Source organism: Phodopus roborovskii, unplaced genomic scaffold (genome assembly GCF_943737965.1).
Source record: "Phodopus roborovskii unplaced genomic scaffold, PHOROB, whole genome shotgun sequence".
In the NCBI taxonomy this organism is placed as follows: domain Eukaryota; kingdom Metazoa; phylum Chordata; class Mammalia; order Rodentia; family Cricetidae; genus Phodopus; species Phodopus roborovskii.
Genome location: NW_026125830.1, coordinates 67,935 through 87,532, shown reverse-complemented (window position 1 = coordinate 87,532; position 19,598 = coordinate 67,935). Strand labels below are relative to the sequence as shown.

At 43.2% G+C, this 19,598-nt stretch overlaps 1 protein-coding gene across 1 annotated transcript; it reads right to left on the bottom strand.

Annotated features, from left to right (window-relative positions):
• Positions 1 to 13,462: 13,462 nt before the first annotated feature.
• On the bottom strand, positions 13,463 to 14,565 carry LOC127217766 (probable bifunctional dTTP/UTP pyrophosphatase/methyltransferase protein; the record flags this gene model as incomplete). The annotated part of the gene is made up of 7 exons (XM_051178764.1): positions 14,530 to 14,565; positions 14,340 to 14,486; positions 14,200 to 14,244; positions 14,050 to 14,114; positions 13,870 to 13,923; positions 13,700 to 13,819; positions 13,463 to 13,563 (listed from the first exon to the last, which is right to left on the bottom strand). Coding segments are annotated over exons 1-7 (568 nt in total), but the record flags the coding sequence as incomplete, so codon positions are not given.
• Positions 14,566 to 19,598: the final 5,033 nt, after the last annotated feature.

Sequence of the window (19,598 nt, the reverse complement as noted above, 5' to 3'; positions counted from 1 at the left end):
TGGTCTGCCATACTCCACACAATTGACTCTCTGTTGCCTCCCACATGATTGTGGGAAACTCCCAGGTTCATCAGTTATTTAATCGCAGAGCAGAGTAGTAACATGTTGAAATGCTGAACTGTCATTGTGGATGCAGGGTTTTTAGATGATATCACATAATTAATTTTGGGCGGCTGCCTCAAAAGAGATGGACTGAAATCCAATAATCACAAAGTCTACTCTAACAAATGGATTATCACCTTCCTGAAGGAAGTCATCAATGGCAAACTCACCTTTTGATGAATAATTGTGAGTCTTATTTGTCTTTTGATCCATAGTGTGACTTCTTAGGAGAGAGAGTATTCATAAACAGAAGACTTTCAACTGTTTCTCCACAGACTACGTTCTCTGATGATTAGGTAATCTTGAATCTGGCAACCAGTAAAAGCTGTAGGCACACCTCCAGAGGTGTGGCTATGAGTTGTTTAGGCGAATCAAATGTTGTCATTAAAATTTTAGGAGATAGTTACCTTGGGAGACTGTAATGTCCCATGATAACACTTTCTCGAAGCTGCTCTCTGGCCCATGATACCAGGAAACAGAATGCAAGAGGGTTGCCAGGCAACATTTATGAACCAACATTCTGTCACATTCTAGTGCCCCTCCCACATGCTTGAAGGAGTATACCCACCGATGAACTAACCTTACAGCCTCACTGAGTTTCTCAGAAAAACAAAGCAGGGCTCTTTCTTTTGAGTTCTACATATTTACCAATCTCTCAAGCTACAACTTGCCTATAGTGACATAAGCATGAAAACGAAAGCATCATTGTGCCATTCAAGTACAATGATGAGTATTTTAAACCTGTTTTCTATGCTTCAGTTTTCTAATTTCTAGAACGGAAACAATACAATTAATCGCCTGTACCATAATCCCTTTCCCTTCATTGAAAATAAAATTAACTCCTCTTCATTCTCTTACCTTTAGAAGAGCTTAATCCCATGGTTTCTCAGAGTTGTTTAGATTTGCATTAGGCTGATGATTAAGGATTTGAGCAGTGTCTTAAGTCTCTTTCAGTTATTTTGGATTCCTCAATTGACTGTTCTCTATTAAGTCCTGTACCCCGCTTTCTAATATGGCTATTTACAGTGATTTATTGTTGGTGGGGTGTCATGTTACGAGCCCGACAGTGTTCAATAGATGAGATTCCCTGATCAGGAGATTATTCAGTTATTCCATTTGTAAAATCGGTGGTCACTGTGTCCTTCATGGGTCAGTTTTGTTGCAACCTCTCAGAAACTGATGATGGGAAACAGTAGAGTTTTTTTTTTTTTTTTTTTTTTAAATCGTGTAATCATTCGATTGTTAAAAATCTACTATTACGTAATCAGTAATCACCATATAAGGCAGTGTCCCCCATTTTCTGGGCACAGCTTCTGGTACCGATCTACTGCTGTGTCAATCCCTCAGCAGCCAAATGACAGATGACACCATCATGACTTACGCAATCTAATAAGTTAATAATTGGATAGTCCTCCATACTTCACTTTCATAAGATGGAACCAAACTCCAGTGATTGTCAAGGAAGTAGTACTTACATAACTAAATAATTGCACGTGAGTAACTCCCATGGAGGAATGGCCCGACTCTAGTCAAAAGAACAACATCTTCATCGATTTAAATAATTAATATATAATGAAATATGATTGAATGATGCCATGGTGGTGCATTCTTAAATCCCACATGGAGTAGTCAGACTGATATCTTCCTGGAATAATGATGTTTTTAAAAAAATTAAATTGATAATTATTTAGAGGGCCTTATATAGTAACACTGACGAGATGGCACCAAAGTCCTCAACCTATCGCTGATGTAAAGATCAATTTACATAGCTAAATGATGAAGTAATGAGATGATATTACATTATCAACTCCCAAAATCTGACTCCAAAAGGGACTTCTGGTCCATAACATTACCTGTATTTTAAATACGTAAATTAAATGGTGAATTATTACTTAATTTCCTAGTTTAACATTTAAAGAAGTAAGTGTAGTATTAGATGATGTGATGGTCTGGTACAACGGTCTCCCCTAAGGAGGCTCAAAACTCCAGTGATCACTGAATACATACTGACAGATTTTAATAATTAAATGAATAAACCTTAAACAAGTGGATGGTGTTTTATGCGTGAAGCCTAAATGATTGCTCAATAGTGAAGAGACATTTAATTCTTAACCATAGATTTGAACAAAAAATGAATGAATAAAGAGATAATTTCTCATAGTTCACCCCTAGAGAGATAACAAAATGATATCAACATTGATTTAAATAAAGAAATGAAGAAAGTTAGAAAGAAAGAAAGATAGATAGATAGATAGAAAGAACTCACAAGATACAATTTAACACCTACAAGTTGGATCCAGACTCCACTCATTCCTGGAGTAGAAAAAGACAGATTTGAATAATGAAATAATCAGATAGTTAGATCGACTGTCACACTTGAGTCACACAAGGTTGCATAAACTTCAGGGATCACAGATTTTATACTGAAAGAATTTAATAATTACATCTTTAAATATGTAAGCCGTTGACCTTTTTTTGTATCATCAATTCCTGTGCAGACTTGCCAGGTATGAATCTGTATTCTGTCATCACGCATTTTTAAATGCCATCAGTTATTCGTCAGATAATCATACTGTCTTGCCTGATGAATTCTGTTGGCCTGACATCATCACAAGCACCTGAATCTCTGTTGTGGTGCGGCGGGACGTGAGATAATGGGCCCAATCCTGGCATAGCAGTAGTAGCCACAATGATGATAGCAGCTGAAAAGTGGGCTGCAGCAGGTGTTTCACCAGCATAGCTGAGAGAGAGATATTCTTCTGTGTTCTGAGTCGTCATCCTTTTGCCAGGTCTCGGTGATGGTGCCGACCTCCTAGTGCCACTCCTTCTCATGCTAGATCACAACCGATGTGAAGATGTGGAGGAAGAGCAGGTAGTCAACACCAGACCACGATGCCGGCCTTGGTGAAGTACTTGTACTTCTCGGAGGGCACCGTGCAACCTTCTGGACTCAATCATCCAGCATCCCTCGTACTCTGGGTGATGCTCTGGCCATTTCTACAACTTTCCGAACCTTGTCCCTGACAGATATTTGCACCCTAACCGTATTCGGTGATGGCACTGTCTGTCGTTTACATAATTTAAAGAATTAAATAAGTCAGTAATGGGTAAATGTCACAATAAATAGGGGATGTAGTATTTTACTGGCAGGGAAGCATAGCCAGACTCCAAGCATGAAGGATGTCATCATCATCAATTGAGTCAATGAATCATAAAATGTGATGATATTGCACATTAACTCCACAAAGGGGAGCTTTACAGGTCTCTTCATGGAATGGAGGATTGTTGTTTACATAACAATACAAATATTTACCTTATCTTGGGGATTAACACAGATTGTCAACTTAAATACATTAATTATGTAATTAGATGATCTGTGGCACCAGATTCCTGGTGTCATGGACGATATAATCATTGTTTTATATAATTAAATAATCAAAGAATGAGTTCATGTAACATCATCCACTTCCCTAAGGTGGCTCCAAATCAGGCTCATGAAAGATGATGTCGTGATTAATTTAAATATTTTAACTGCATAATTGATATTAAGATGGTCTATCATAAATGCCTCCCACATCGCTTCACCACAATCCACTGATCATGGATTATCTAATGTCCTATTTTAATAATCAAATAACAACATAATAAGAGGAAGAAATGGTCTGCCATACTCCACACAATTGACTCTCTGTTGCCTCCCACATGATTGTGGGAAACTCCCAGGTTCATCAGTTATTTAATCGCAGAGCAGAGTAGTAACATGTTGAAATGCTGAACTGTCATTGTGGATGCAGGGTTTTTTAGATGATATCACATAATTAATGTTGGGCGGCTGCCTCAAAAGAGATGGACTGAAATCCAATAATCACAAAGTCTACTCTAACAAATGGATTATCACCTTCCTGAAGGAAGTCATCAATGGCAAACTCACCTTTTGATGAATAATTGTGAGTCTTATTTGTCTTTTGTTCCATAGTGTGACTTCTTAGGAGAGAGAGTATTCATAAACAGAAGACTTTGAACTGTTTCTCCACAGACTACGTTCTCTGATGATTAGGTAATCTTGAATCTGGCAACCAGTAAAAGCTGTAGGCACACCTCCAGAGGTGTGGCTATGAGTTGTTTAGGCGAATCAAATGTTGTCATTAAAATTTTAGGAGATAGTTACCTTGGGAGACTGTAATGTCCCATGATAACACTTTCTCGAAGCTGCTCTCTGGCCCATGATACCAGGAAACAGAATGCAAGAGGGTTGCCAGGCAACATTTATGAACCAACATTCTGTCACATTCTAGTGCCCCTCCCACATGCTTGAAGGAGTATACCCACCGATGAACTAACCTTACAGCCTCACTGAGTTTCTCAGAAAAACAAAGCAGGGCTCTTTCTTTTGAGTTCTACATATTTACCAATCTCTCAAGCTACAACTTGCCTATAGTGACATAAGCATGAAAACGAAAGCATCATTGTGCCATTCAAGTACAATGATGAGTATTTTAAACCTGTTTTCTATGCTTCAGTTTTCTAATTTCTAGAACGGAAACAATACAATTAATCGCCTGTACCATAATCCCTTTCCCTTCATTGAAAATAAAATTAACTCCTCTTCATTCTCTTACCTTTAGAAGAGCTTAATCCCATGGTTTCTCAGAGTTGTTTAGATTTGCATTAGGCTGATGATTAAGGATTTGAGCAGTGTCTTAAGTCTCTTTCAGTTATTTTGGATTCCTCAATTGACTGTTCTCTATTAAGTCCTGTACCCCGCTTTCTAATATGGCTATTTACAGTGATTTATTGTTGGTGGGGTGTCATGTTACGAGCCCGACAGTGTTCAATAGATGAGATTCCCTGATCAGGAGATTATTCAGTTATTCCATTTGTAAAATCGGTGGTCACTGTGTCCTTCATGGGTCAGTTCTGTTGCAACCTCTCAGAAACTGATGATGGGAAACAGTAGAGTTTTTTTTTTTTTTTTTTTTTTTAAATCGTGTAATCATTCGATTGTTAAAAATCTACTATTACGTAATCAGTAATCACCATATAAGGCAGTGTCCCCCATTTTCTGGGCACAGCTTCTGGTACCGATCTACTGCTGTGTCAATCCCTCAGCAGCCAAATGACAGATGACACCATCATGACTTACGCAATCTAATAAGTTAATAATTGGATAGTCCTCCATACTTCACTTTCATAAGATGGAACCAAACTCCAGTGATTGTCAAGGAAGTAGTACTTACATAACTAAATAATTGCACGTGAGTAACTCCCATGGAGGAATGGCCCGACTCTAGTCAAAAGAACAACATCTTCATCGATTTAAATAATTAATATATAATGAAATATGATTGAATGATGCCATGGTGGTGCATTCTTAAATCCCACATGGAGTAGTCAGACTGATATCTTCCTGGAATAATGATGTTTTTAAAAAAATTAAATTGATAATTATTTAGAGGGCCTTATATAGTAACACTGACGAGATGGCACCAAAGTCCTCAACCTATCGCTGATGTAAAGATCAATTTACATAGCTAAATGATGAAGTAATGAGATGATATTACATTATCAACTCCCAAATTCTGACTCCAAAAGGGACTTCTGGTCCATAACATTACCTGTATTTTAAATACGTAAATTAAATGGTGAATTATTACTTAATTTCCTAGTTTAACATTTAAAGAAGTAAGTGTAGTATTAGATGATGTGATGGTCTGGTACAACGGTCTCCCCTAAGGAGGCTCAAAACTCCAGTGATCACTGAATACATACTGACAGATTTTAATAATTAAATGAATAAACCTTAAACAAGTGGATGGTGTTTTATGCGTGAAGCCTAAATGATTGCTCAATAGTGAAGAGACATTTAATTCTTAACCATAGATTTGAACAAAAAATGAATGAATAAAGAGATAATTTCTCATAGTTCACCCCTAGAGAGATAACAAAATGATATCAACATTGATTTAAATAAAGAAATGAAGAAAGTTAGAAAGAAAGAAAGATAGATAGATAGATAGAAAGAACTCACAAGATACAATTTAACACCTACAAGTTGGATCCAGACTCCACTCATTCCTGGAGTAGAAAAAGACAGATTTGAATAATGAAATAATCAGATAGTTAGATCGACTGTCACACTTGAGTCACACAAGGTTGCATAAACTTCAGGGATCACAGATTTTATACTGAAAGAATTTAATAATTACATCTTTAAATATGTAAGCCGTTGACCTTTTTTTGTATCATCAATTCCTGTGCAGACTTGCCAGGTATGAATCTGTATTCTGTCATCACGCATTTTTAAATGCCATCAGTTATTCGTCAGATAATCATACTGTCTTGCCTGATGAATTCTGTTGGCCTGACATCATCACAAGCACCTGAATCTCTGTTGTGGTGCGGCGGGACGTGAGATAATGGGCCCAATCCTGGCATAGCAGTAGTAGCCACAATGATGATAGCAGCTGAAAAGTGGGCTGCAGCAGGTGTTTCACCAGCATAGCTGAGAGAGAGATATTCTTCTGTGTTCTGAGTCGTCATCCTTTTGCCAGGTCTCGGTGATGGTGCCGACCTCCTAGTGCCACTCCTTCTCATGTTAGATCACAACCGATGTGAAGATGTGGAGGAAGAGCAGGTAGTCAACACCAGACCACGATGCCGGCCTTGGTGAAGTACTTGTACTTCTCGGAGGGCACCGTGCAACCTTCTGGACTCAATCATCCAGCATCCCTCGTACTCTGGGTGATGCTCTGGCCATTTCTACAACTTTCCGAACATTGTCCCTGACAGATATTTGCACCCTAACCGCATTCGGTGATGGCACTGTCTGTCGTTTACATAATTTAAAGAATTAAATAAGTCAGTAATGGGTAAATGTCACAATAAATAGGGGATGTAGTATTTTACTGGCAGGGAAGCATAGCCAGACTCCAGGCATGAAGGATGTCATCATCATCAATTGAGTCAATGAATCATAAAATGTGATGATACTGCACATTAACTCCACAAAGGGGAGCTTTACAGGTCTCTTCATGGAATGGAGGATTGTTGTTTACATAACAATACAAATATTTACATTATCTTGGGGATTAACACAGATTGTCAACTTAAATACATTAATTATGTAATTAGATGATCTGTGGCACCAGATTCCTGGTGTCATGGACGATATAATCATTGTTTTATATAATTAAATAATCAAATAATGAGTTCATGTAACATCATCCACTTCCCTAAGGTGGCTCCAAATCAGGCTCATGAAAGATGATGTCGTGATTAATTTAAATATTTTAACTGCATAATTGATATTAAGATGGTCTATCATAAATGCCTCCCACATCGCTTCACCACAATCCACTGATCATGGATTATCTAATGTCCTATTTTAATAATCAAATAACAACATAATAAGAGGATGAAATGGTCTGCCATACTCCACACAATTGACTCTCTGTTGCCTCCCACATGATTGTGGGAAACTCCCAGGTTCATCAGTTATTTAATCGCAGAGCAGAGTAGTAACATGTTGAAATGCTGAACTGTCATTGTGGATGCAGGGTTTTTAGATGATATCACATAATTAATGTTGGGCGGCTGCCTCAAAAGAGATGGACTGAAATCCAATAATCACAAAGTCTACTCTAACAAATGGATTATCACCTTCCTGAAGGAAGTCATCAATGGCAAACTCACCTTTTGATGAATAATTGTGAGTCTTATTTGTCTTTTGATCCATAGTGTGACTTCTTAGGAGAGAGAGTATTCATAAACAGAAGACTTTGAACTGTTTCTCCACAGACTACGTTCTCTGATGATTAGGTAATCTTGAATCTGGCAACCAGTAAAAGCTGTAGGCACACCTCCAGAGGTGTGGCTATGAGTTGTTTAGGCGAATCAAATGTTGTCATTAAAATTTTAGGAGATAGTTACCTTGGGAGACTGTAATGTCCCATGATAACACTTTCTCGAAGCTGCTCTCTGGCCCATGATACCAGGAAACAGAATGCAAGAGGGTTGCCAGGCAACATTTATGAACCAACATTCTGTCACATTCTAGTGCCCCTCCCACATGCTTGAAGGAGTATACCCACCGATGAACTAACCTTACAGCCTCACTGAGTTTCTCAGAAAAACAAAGCAGGGCTCTTTCTTTTGAGTTCTACATATTTACCAATCTCTCAAGCTACAACTTGCCTATAGTGACATAAGCATGAAAACGAAAGCATCATTGTGCCATTCAAGTACAATGATGAGTATTTTAAACCTGTTTTCTATGCTTCAGTTTTCTAATTTCTAGAACGGAAACAATACAATTAATCGCCTGTACCATAATCCCTTTCCCTTCATTGAAAATAAAATTAACTCCTCTTCATTCTCTTACCTTTAGAAGAGCTTAATCCCATGGTTTCTCAGAGTTGTTTAGATTTGCATTAGGCTGATGATTAAGGATTTGAGCAGTGTCTTAAGTCTCTTTCAGGAATTTTGGATTCCTCAATTGACTGTTCTCTATTAAGTCCTGTATCCCGCTTTCTAATATCACACCTCCACAGAGAGAACATCACTTCCAGCACAAGTTCTAATAGATCGTAATAATAAAAACTCACAGTAATCTGACAGGGAGGGGAAGGTGAAAATTGAAGGATCACAGATTCAGAGCATCTGGCTACTAGAGTTGTTATCTCTACCTATTCTCAGACAAGCGATGTGTTCCTGTCCTCACACTGCCTACTCAGATTGACTGCTATCTCTTCGATCCCTCAGACTAACTTCTCAAACAAAATCATCTCACAGCATGCTCTACTCGCTCCTCTACCTTATCTTCCTCTCTCTGTTCAGCCATGTCACTCCTATCTCCAAATGCCTGCTGCTGGGAATAAAGACCTGATTCCCATGTCCTGGGACCACCTTAGTGTGAGCTGTTTTTCTTTTAGACAGACATAGTATGTGTCTAACTAGTGCCATAGTGTGTGTGTCTAACTACTGATTTAATGTGTGTGGATAACTAGTGACCTAGTATTGGTAGCTAACTAGTGACTTAGGTGTGTAGTTGACTAAATACATAGAAATACATAGGTGCATGGCTAACTACTATCTCAGTGTGTGTGGCTGACTATTTTCTTGGTGTTTGTGACTAGCTAGTAAATTAGATGTGTGGCTGACTAGTGACTTAGTATGGGTGGGTAAGTAGTGATATATTGTGTGTAACTAACTAGAGACATAGAGACTGTGGCTAACTAGTAACCTAGCTTTGTGGCTAACTAGTGACTTAGGCAATGTGGTTAATTACTGCTTAGGCATGTAGCTAAATAGTAACTTAGGTGTGTGATTAACTACTGTCTTAGTGTGTGGCTAAGTACTGCTTTATTTGTGTGATGGACTTGTGGCTTAGTTTTTGTGGCTAACTAGTGACAAAGGTGTGGGGCTGACTATTGATTAAGGTGTTTGTCTAACTAGTGACTTCATATGTGTGGCTAAATAGTGAGTTAAGTATGTGGCTAACAAGTGGCATGGTGTGTGTGGGTACTAGTGAGCTAGTATGTGTGGCTAACTAGTGGGTTAGTTTGTGGCTAACTAGTGGCTTACACTTACCTACATGTGTAGCTAAATAGTGACTCCACTTAGTAATCTGATTGTTAGGAACTAGCAGCCATTTGACCCCCCCCACCCTGATGATGGGCGGGACCCTCATGGCCATGTCATTGCTACATCAGCTTTACCTGATGGCTCAAGTTTTACCTGGCTGCCAGAGGACTCAGTTACACATGTGCAATCCTCCCCTTTTAAAGCAAGTGCCCCACACCCCCCTCTTTCTCTCCTGCTTTCAGTTGGCCACCAGCTACCCCCTCTTTCTCTCCCTTCTCTCAACAATCTCCACGTGGGCCCTGAGTCTCCCGTTTGTGTTTCTTAGGCATTAGCTGCACAGCAAAAGAACAACATTGGTGCCGAAACCCAGGCAGACTCTACGTGAGGGTCACTGACAGCTGTCTGCTGGTGGTCGGCCAGCCAGAAACACTCAGGATCTTGTTTCAGATACCAGCGTTCCACCACCATCCCCCCCAACCCAGTTCACTGGAAATACCACCCCACACAGGCTTCAATTAGGTAAGGTACCCTTTTACATTTTAACCCAATTCCTTAAGGTCAGGTACATTCCATGGGTGGAAGACATACAGCCCAGTGAGGTATATCGGCTCTGCTCTCAGACTGCTGAGTATTTCCGGCCTCTGTTGGTCCTGGCAACGTTTTCGGGCTAACGAGCTTCGAATAACGCTCTGCCATTCTTGCAAATCGTGTGGCCACACTCTTGGGCTGATGAGTTCCAAGACTGCATAGTCACTTTCACTCCACCCATGGGGAATAAACCAATCAAGGAAATATCCCCCACCACTCCACTGGGTTGCCTGATAGAAAATTTAATACCTTTTCACTTAATGCCACTTGTAAAGTCACCCAGACTTATTTACCTTTGTACTGAAAAGTAGCCTAGATATCCCCTAGAAAATAATTCAAATTGGCCACGTAACGGCTCTCTAGATCCCGATATTTTATAGGATCTTTCAAATTACTGCCAGGGAACAGATAGATGGAAGGCGTTTTTTTTTTTTTTTTTTTTTTTTTTTTTTATCTCTGCTAAACAATCTCTTTTCCTAAACTTGTTTCAGTTCTCTTCCCGGCATGCTCAAATTCTCCTGCCTGCCCCAGCTGCAACCTGTCTCAGCATGGTGGGCTGGGCTGAGGCAGCATCTGCTCAAGACAAAATTATATCTCAAAACTTTACGATTTCTTTCAGCTGTTGGGAATATGTTTATGGCAGCCACCATCTTGACCATGTGGCCTAGCTTTACCCACCATGGTTCTTCTTTCTGCTACATCAGCCATCTAGGCAGAAAGAGTCTAGCCAGCTTCTGCCACCAACAGAACCTGTAAGTCATTTACCGTTTGCCTTTTTTCTCTGACTATGTTATACACAGCTTCACACTCTTGTCCTTCTCAATTTACCCAGTCCTGAATAATATTTCTGTACATTCGATTTCAACTTCGATTTCAATGTAAGCTAACTTCATACAACTTAAATTCAACTGTTCTAAGTCTCAAATATTTCTAAATTATTATGTGCCTTTAAATGGTGGAATTTCAGGACTGAAAAACAGGACGCTGCACCACAGGAAGCTGGGAAATGGAGTCCTGGAGCCTCAGAGAACAGAAGAAGTTTAGGAACTGAAAAGATCGAAACAAGCCCAGCACATGCTGGGAACTGTAGTTAGGGGCCTTGAAGTCCAGAACAGAATGTCAAGGGGAGAAAAGAAAGAAGCAGCCACACAGCATGCTGGGAAGTGCAGTTCTGGACCCCAAAGTTTTTAACCGGAAGTCCATTCATAGAAAAGCGGACACAAATCATGCTGGGAAATATAGTCCTTGGCTGCCAAAGATGAAAATAAGAAGTCCCTGGGCAGGGAAGCAGGAAGTGGCCACAGAGAATGCTGGGAAATGGAGTCCTGGGCCTCCAAAAACTACAAACTGGAAGTTTCATTGCTGAAAAACAGAAAGCCACCGCAGAGCATGTTGGGAACTACAGTCCCTGGCCGGTACAGATGAAAACCGGAAATCCCTGGGCATAAAGGCAGGAGTCGACCGCACAGGATGCTAGGAAATGCAGTCCTGGACATGAACATCCAAACCCAGAAGTCTCTGGGCAGCGAAGCAGTAAGCTGCCGCATAGGATGCTGGGAAATGCAGTCCCAGCCACAGCAGTTACAAAAGTTCCTGATGGCCTTGGCTCAAGTCAGCCTTGGCTGGGATCTTCGAGCAGAAGTCATGCCCCACCCTTGATGATTGAGATGAGTCTCTACTGCCAGGTTTCCCTTGCCAGGAAATCCAGCCCTCGGCTTGCAGCCTGCCCCTCTACCTTTATAAAGATAGCTGACATGTCCCTGCCCAGTAGATCACACCCTCAGCAGACCTCATGGCCCAGAGGCAGGAAGTGGGGTCTGTAGTGATTGACAGCTGGAGGGGCAGGGTATGCGGTGACTGACATTACAAGGGCCTGGAGGGGTGAGCTCTGTGATGTCACAGGAGCCACACTCATCATCCTCAGGGTTTTTACTCTCATAACCTGCTCACCATGGCCACCGCCCTCTGGGTCCTAGCATTGCTGCTTGGTAACCTAAGAGTTTGGTAGGAGACTCCTGCCATGCCCAGCTGGGGGTGGAGATGGTGAGGGTAGGGAAGGAGGGCAGTTCCTGCTCACAGTCACAATTTCCTGTGATGTCACTGCCAGGACCAAGTCCTTTCTGCACCACAGGTAATACCCAGACCCCGGCCCTGCCCTCGGGGACCCTAGGAGAGAAAGTGGGGCAGGGCCTGTTGTGGTTGAGAGTAGGGCCTGGAGAGGGTCACTGATTGTGACCTTGGACACTGTGACCTCGGGGTAGGGGACAGGTGAGCTAGGGTAGTGCTGAAGGGGTGGGGCCTGATGCTGAGCAGTAAAAACCTGCCACTCATTTAAATATGCAAATGAGGCTACTAAACTGTTATGTAAAGGATGCACTAGTAATTTTGATTATGCAAATAAGCACAGTGCCTGAAAATCAGGATGTCTGATTGGGGCTTCACATTTGAGTATGTAAATGAGCAAACCCCAGTTCGGAAATATACTTTAATATGCAAATTTGTGCTGCTTTGCATGCTTTTGCTATGTAAATGAATGCAAGTATTCCCATCTGTTTGGGACTTTGACCTGCAAATACATGCAGGTTAGGTCATTTGGAGGTGTGGCCATGCAAATTAACCCCAGCAGTTTCTGTACTTGATGTCTTCTGAGTCTCCAGGCAGCTCTTGAATATGCAAATCAGAGTGCAGGCAGGGGGTGGGGCCTCCTCTGACCCTGCTCCTGATGTCAAATGTCCATCACAGGCATCTGATGGTGAAGCTGCTCATGCAGGACCCAGTGAGGGCAAGGGCAGGGCCCATGGAGATGGTGAGGGCGGGACATCAGGAGGGGGCGGGGCCACAGGGGCGGGTTTAGGTGTACTCCCCTCGGTGGGCCTGTCCCCTAACCCTGCCTCCACACACCTCACCCCATGTCCTGTGTCCTAGCACTGGGAAGTGATGCACTTGAGGGAAGCTTGCTCTGTCTATCAAACACAATGCACCAAGGGCATCATGGGAAATGGGTCACTGCTTCACAAACTCACCAGAAGTCCCGCCCCTTCAGTAACTCTCTCACCAGAATACTCGCCCGGACAGTCACTCACATACTCATTCTCCATCTACAATCCTCATTATTGGGGTGTGGCCGGATGCTGGCTGACAGGGACGTGTGGTCCCACATCCGGGAAGATGGCAGCCAGCTCATGCATGCAGTGGTAGAGTGGAAACCCCACGGCATTGAAGAAATCCCCATCCACGCGCTCTGCTAGGGCACCGCCTCGCGCCTGAAGCCCGTAGGCGACAGCCTTGTCCCTGGGTGCAAGGCAGGGACGAGGTCACACCAGGTGCCATGCTCAGCCACACCCACGCCCGCCGGGGACAGCTCTTCCTTTTCGGGCTTCACTTCCAGGTTTCCTGGCCCCACCCACCCCACCCCGCACCCACTCACAGAGGCTCCCCGCTCTCCACGTATTCGCACAACAGTGGCTCCAATAGCCGCGAGAATGTCACACAGGTCTCTTTGTGGAACAGTAACAATTCCACTTCTGCTTCTGGGCCCCTTCCGCCTCTGGGGCCTCTGGGCATATGGAACTTGGCTCCTGAAGCTGCCTCCGCCACAGTGGCCTCAAGATGGCCACACCGGTGATGACACTGTGCTGCTGGCCACTCAGCCTGGGCGGGGCCAGGGCGTGGCTGGCAAGGGGCGGGGCTGGGGTGGGCAGAGGCTGGAGCTCCATGCAGAGGCCCCGCCCACTCTACCCTGGGTGGGTCTGCCCCGCCCCTTCAGGCCCCGCCCACCTGCACAGCATCCTGTAGGCATTATCCTTGTCCTTTGGCTTCTCCAGGATGAAGCCACCCACGGCCTGCAGTGGGCGGAGCCAGACGCCAAGGGGCCGGGTCAGTGAGGGGCAGGGTGGGCAGGGCCGGAAGGAGCGGGGCCTCACTCACCAGGATGGTGTCAGCTCCAATAATGATATCAGGCGGGTGCAGGTCCTGCAGAGCAGAGGGCGGGGCAGGCTTGTGGGCGGGGCCTCGACAGGAAGGGGTGTGGCCTACTACCTGACCAGGAGGGATGGGGTCGTCCTCACCCTGCGCAGCCGCGACGCCACCTCCAGAGCCTTCAGCTTTGCTGTCTCCCGGGCATATTCGGGCAGAGCCGGAAATCTCGCTTTCTCGAGGGACTCCTGGAAGTGGGAGGGTACGACCTCGAACTGCAGTCCCTGGGGGGGGCTGTGCTGTCAGAAACAGAAGGCCCCACCCCTGGAAGTCACAGCTGACAATCCCAGAGCAGGCCCTGCCCCTGGAAGTCACCATGGAGGACAGGATGTCCCGCCTCCTGGGGGAGCTGCTCACCAGCACCACCCTCTTCCCCTGCAGCAGCCTGTTGAGTGGAACCAGCTCCATGTTGAAAGGATCGCACATTTCCGGTCTGGGGGGTTCACTTCCGTTCTGGGAGGGACCAGAAATTGTCAACTTCCGGCTTGAGACAACCAATTCCGGTTCCTCTGAGATGATGGGACTTATTTCCTGCCCCTGGGTGCACAAAAAAGATGGCGGGGTTCAAGATGGCCATGGGCTACAGTGTAGGTAAAAGGAAACAGGAAATCCTGCCTATGCCTGTCTATGTCAGAGCCTTAGCCTCAGGGACCGCAAGTCCCGCCTCCAGCACACACAGGAAGTGATTGAATGAATGAATGATTGTACAATGAACTAATGACTGAAATGACTGAATTACTTCATGAATGACTGACCTTTGACTGAATGAGTGAATGAATGACTGAATGAACTAATTCATGACTGAATCAATGAATGAATGACTGCATGAATGAATGATTGAATGAATGACTGAATGAATGAGTGAATGACTGAGTGAATGAATTAATGACTGAATAAATGAATGAATGACTAAATGAATGAGTGATTGAATGAATGAGTGGCTGAGTGAATGACTGAATGAATGAGTGAATGAATGACTGAATGACAGGTGTTTGATTGACAGCTGTGTGCCCTACAGGCCACGCCTGTAACTCCTCTGACATCACGGCTCCCGTGACACCGCCCATCCCCTGGGAACCTCTCTAAGTCATTAATTCCTGATCAATGCTCCCACGCAGAAGTCCCGCCCCGATTTACCATGTTGCCAGAAGTCCCACCCCGGTTTCCCCGGCAACAGGAACCCTGCTGCCAACCGTGGCATAAACAGGAAATCAGCGAAAACCAGAGGGGTGCACGGACCTAGGGTTGCAATCTCTGTTTCTGCCCTGTTCGCCGCATCCGGAAATCCCACCTACCGCCTCGATGAGTGACAGGGAATATGCTCTGTGCTGCCTCTTTTGCGGTCGGAATCAGCCGTTTCTGACCTGTTCACTTGGACCTGTTAGTCCCGTCCCTTAAGGCGTTTCCTATCGGGCCCGCAATGTCCGATGCGATCAGTTCCCTTCCTGGGCCGAAAGCGCATCCGATTTAATAGCCGCCCGGTGGGCAGGGAATCACATGTTGCACCATCCGTAAGCGGAAGTAATGTACCAGAAGCGGAACTCAGGCTGCAGCGCACTCCGTCCTGTTTACTTCATGGGTGGAACTCAAGTTGTGCATCTCTTCGTTGCAACCTTTCCTGGGGACCATTTTGTGTGAAGCTCAAGTCAGTGACTGGAAGCCTGACGTCCTTGGTTCACAAGCGGAAATCGTGTGTCAGTTTGGCCGGGTGGAACTAGAAGCATGTTTTCCATGTGTGTCTTCCGGGGACACTGACAGCCACGAACCGGAAGCTTTAGTTCGTGACCGGAAGGCGGAAGTCCTGAGATCGCAGCCGCTTGTGAGCTGTGCAGGGGACAGTCCAGGAACTGTATGTTTGAGAAGGAGTTCCTGGGGACAGAGTTGTGAGAGGTGCTCAATGTCTGTAACTCTGTCTGTTCCAGTCACTCTAGGAGGTCTCTCCCCCGGCAGAGCCTCAGTAATGACGGATAAACATCAGGCAGGCGGGCACACTGGTTGCTCCAGCGGGATAGAGGTGTCCAGTATTTTCAAAGCAGGTCCAAGAAATTTTCCGGAGGTGGAGGTGTTTTGTTTTTTTGACCCGCTCTTGGTCCCAGTGCTCAACCAGACCAGTGGAGCAGTGGGCGCAGTAGGACACAGGGTGGGGAAAGTGCGGGTTCTGGGTGGGGTGCTTTGTAGATCAGAGTACTAGAACTTTACTCTCTAGAGATAAGATATAGGGCGTGAAAGACAAAAAAGTAAAGTTAGAGAAACGCCCCACTTTAAATGAAGGACAGACTAAACTGGAAAGTTAACCCCTAGCAATATCTGTTCCTTGGAATCTGCTAACTTCCCCTCACAAGGCCCTGAGAAAACAAGATTCCAAGAATTTACATTGCCCCTCATTTCTTGTGAGTCAGCAGGTGGTGAATGGGGTCTTTAAGAAACAAATAGATAACTGCACCTCCGGTTTGCCCAGACAAGATTAATTAGCACACCCTGAGGCCCTAAGGTCTGCTGACCCTAATAGGGAGACCAGCCTCAAAGGGTCATGTACTCAATGGACAGTTGAAAAAGCATACTTGTTGCCTGTTAATGTTTATGGACTTCTCTTCGTCTAGCAGTACCACTGCCCCAGTCCTTTCTTTACCTTTTATGGCAGTGAACTGGTCATCATCTCCCCAGCCAGCAGGATGTCATTAAGATCTTTGCAAACTCCAGTCTCTTTAACCAACAGTTGATGGCTGTCATGAATCCCCGGTTCACCAGTCTCCACAGACAGAAGAGTGGTGGGATGAGGCTAGCTGGTGGAGCGAAGACAATCCACTCAGTCTCTCAGTGAGAAGCAGGCTTTGGTGGTGGGTCACACGGGCATTAGTCATCATCAGTTGGCGGCTGCCAGACAATGCTCTCCAATGCATGGGGGCTATTAATGTTGCTTTATGCCCCAAAGTCAACTTGTCAGCAGTGATATCTTTTTGATAGACAGGCCCTCCCCTTGCTACAGGATCAAGCTTCTTTGACAGATAAGCAACTGGTCTGTTCCAAGGCCCTAGGGATTTGGTTAAAACTCCCCAGGAGACCCCCTTATGCTCATCCACATAAAGGGTAAAAGGTTAGTTACATCAAAAGGCTTAGAGCCGATGCTTTCAGCTGGGCCTTTTTAATGGCATCAAATGCCTCCTGGTGCTCTGGGGTCCAGGAGAATTTTTTCCTTAGTCAGCCTGATGTGGGTTCTCTCTTCCAAGATTGCTTCCCTATTACCTGATATCAAGATGATAAAAAAAAGGATTTAAAATATGTACCAGGTAAGAAATACAGATGAACAAAATTATGAAAAGTTCATTGCTATGACCTATATCCATTTTCTGAGAACATACTGTAGTTCCTCCTACAGGAATACTCAAGGGTGTAACCGCTTTTAAAAAACCATAATCAGTCAGAAACTCACACACTGACATCACATAATTAAAATTAAATGGAATCTCTGAATAGATTTCAAAGTGCGAATATTTTCTCTTAAGAGGACTCATTTGTGTAACCCACATGTTGATGGTCTTAAAGTCTTCAAAGGTTTCCTACAACATGATTTGCTTCATGTAAAAGAAAGCAAGCATGAAGGATTGGGCTTATGGAAGTCAATCAATCTGAATGAGTTTTTTGTTTAAATAAAGACAAGTATTACAATGAAACAGGGTTCCCTTATCAGTGAATTCCTAGGGCTTTTGTCCACGTGACTTTGCTTTTAAGAGCAAAACAGAGATATTGCAATGCTTGAACTGACTGTTCAAACTTTTCCGATATTCTTCTTTCCAGAATCCTATGTAACACAATGTTTGTTGGCTGACGATCATACCACATCCTTTCTAGTAAGATTCCTTTCTATAAGAGTTTTCTTTGGACCACAAACATTATTGCGATAAGTAAAGTGCACAACTTTACCACAATGCTTACATGTACAGGGTTTCCATACACTATGATTTTTTTGTGTGTGATTATAAAGACTAATGATACATAGAAAGGATTCACCACATGGGATACATTCAGTGTCTTTCAAGTATGCATTTCTTATGACTTAAGAGATGGCTGGGATGTGCAAATGCTTTACCATACTGATGGCATTCATAAGGCTTCTCTCCAGTATGTGTTCTTGTATGACTTTTAAGCACATGTGTTGGAAAAATTTTATGACTTTGATTATAATCATAGGGTCTCTCTACAGTATGTGTTCTTTTATGATGTATCAGATGGCTGTGTCATGTAAAAGATTTACCACATTGCTTACATCCATAGGGTTTCTGCCCACGAGGTGTTCTATGATGAGACTAGAGAGTACTGACACGGGAATATGCTCTACCACATTGATTACATAATAGGGTTTCTCTCCAGTATGTGTTCTTATATGTATTTTAAGCTGACCATTACTTGCAAATGCCTTACCACATTGATTACACTCATAGGGTTTCTCTCCAGTATGTGTTAATATATGACTTTTAAGCCACCCATGTGTTGTGAAAGCTTTACTACATTGATTACATTCATAGGATTTCTCTCCAGTATGGGTTCTTTTATGACACACCAGATTGCTGTTTTGTGAAAAAGCTTGACCACATTGATTACATGCATAGGGTTTCTCTCCAGTATGTGTTCTTATATGTATTTTAAGCTGACCATTACTCGCAAATGCTTTACCACATTGATTACACTCATAGGGTTTCTCTCCAGTATGTGTTAATATATGACTTTTAAGCCACCCATGTGTTGTGAAAGCTTTACTACATTGATTACATTCATAGGGTTTCTCTCCAGTATGGGTTCTTTTATGACACACCAGAGTGCTGTTTTGTGAAAACGCTTTACCACATTGATTACATGCATAGGGTTTCTCTCCAGTATGTGTTCTTATATGTCTTTTAAGGTGACCATTACTTGCAAATCCTTTACCACATTGTTTACATTCATACAGCTTCTCTCCAGTATGTGTTCTTTTATGTTTTTTGAGATTACTGCATAGGGAAAAGACTTTACCACATTTTTTACAGTCTTGTGTTTTCTGTCCCGTATGCGTCCTAATATGTCTTTTAAGCATAGTATGTCTTGCAAATAATTTACCACATTGACTACATTCATAGGTTTTCTCTACCATTTGAGTTCTTTCACAGAGTTGGAAGAAACTGTGACATTCAGAGACTTCACCATACTGAAGACATCTATATGGTATCTCTCCAGTATGAAATATTTCCAGCCTTTGAAGATGCCTGTAACATAAAAAGTTTTTCACACATTCATTGCGTATATTCACAGGATTAACAACCTTATGGCTTCTTTCATTCCAGCAAGGATAATTAGCACATGTAAAACTTTACCACATG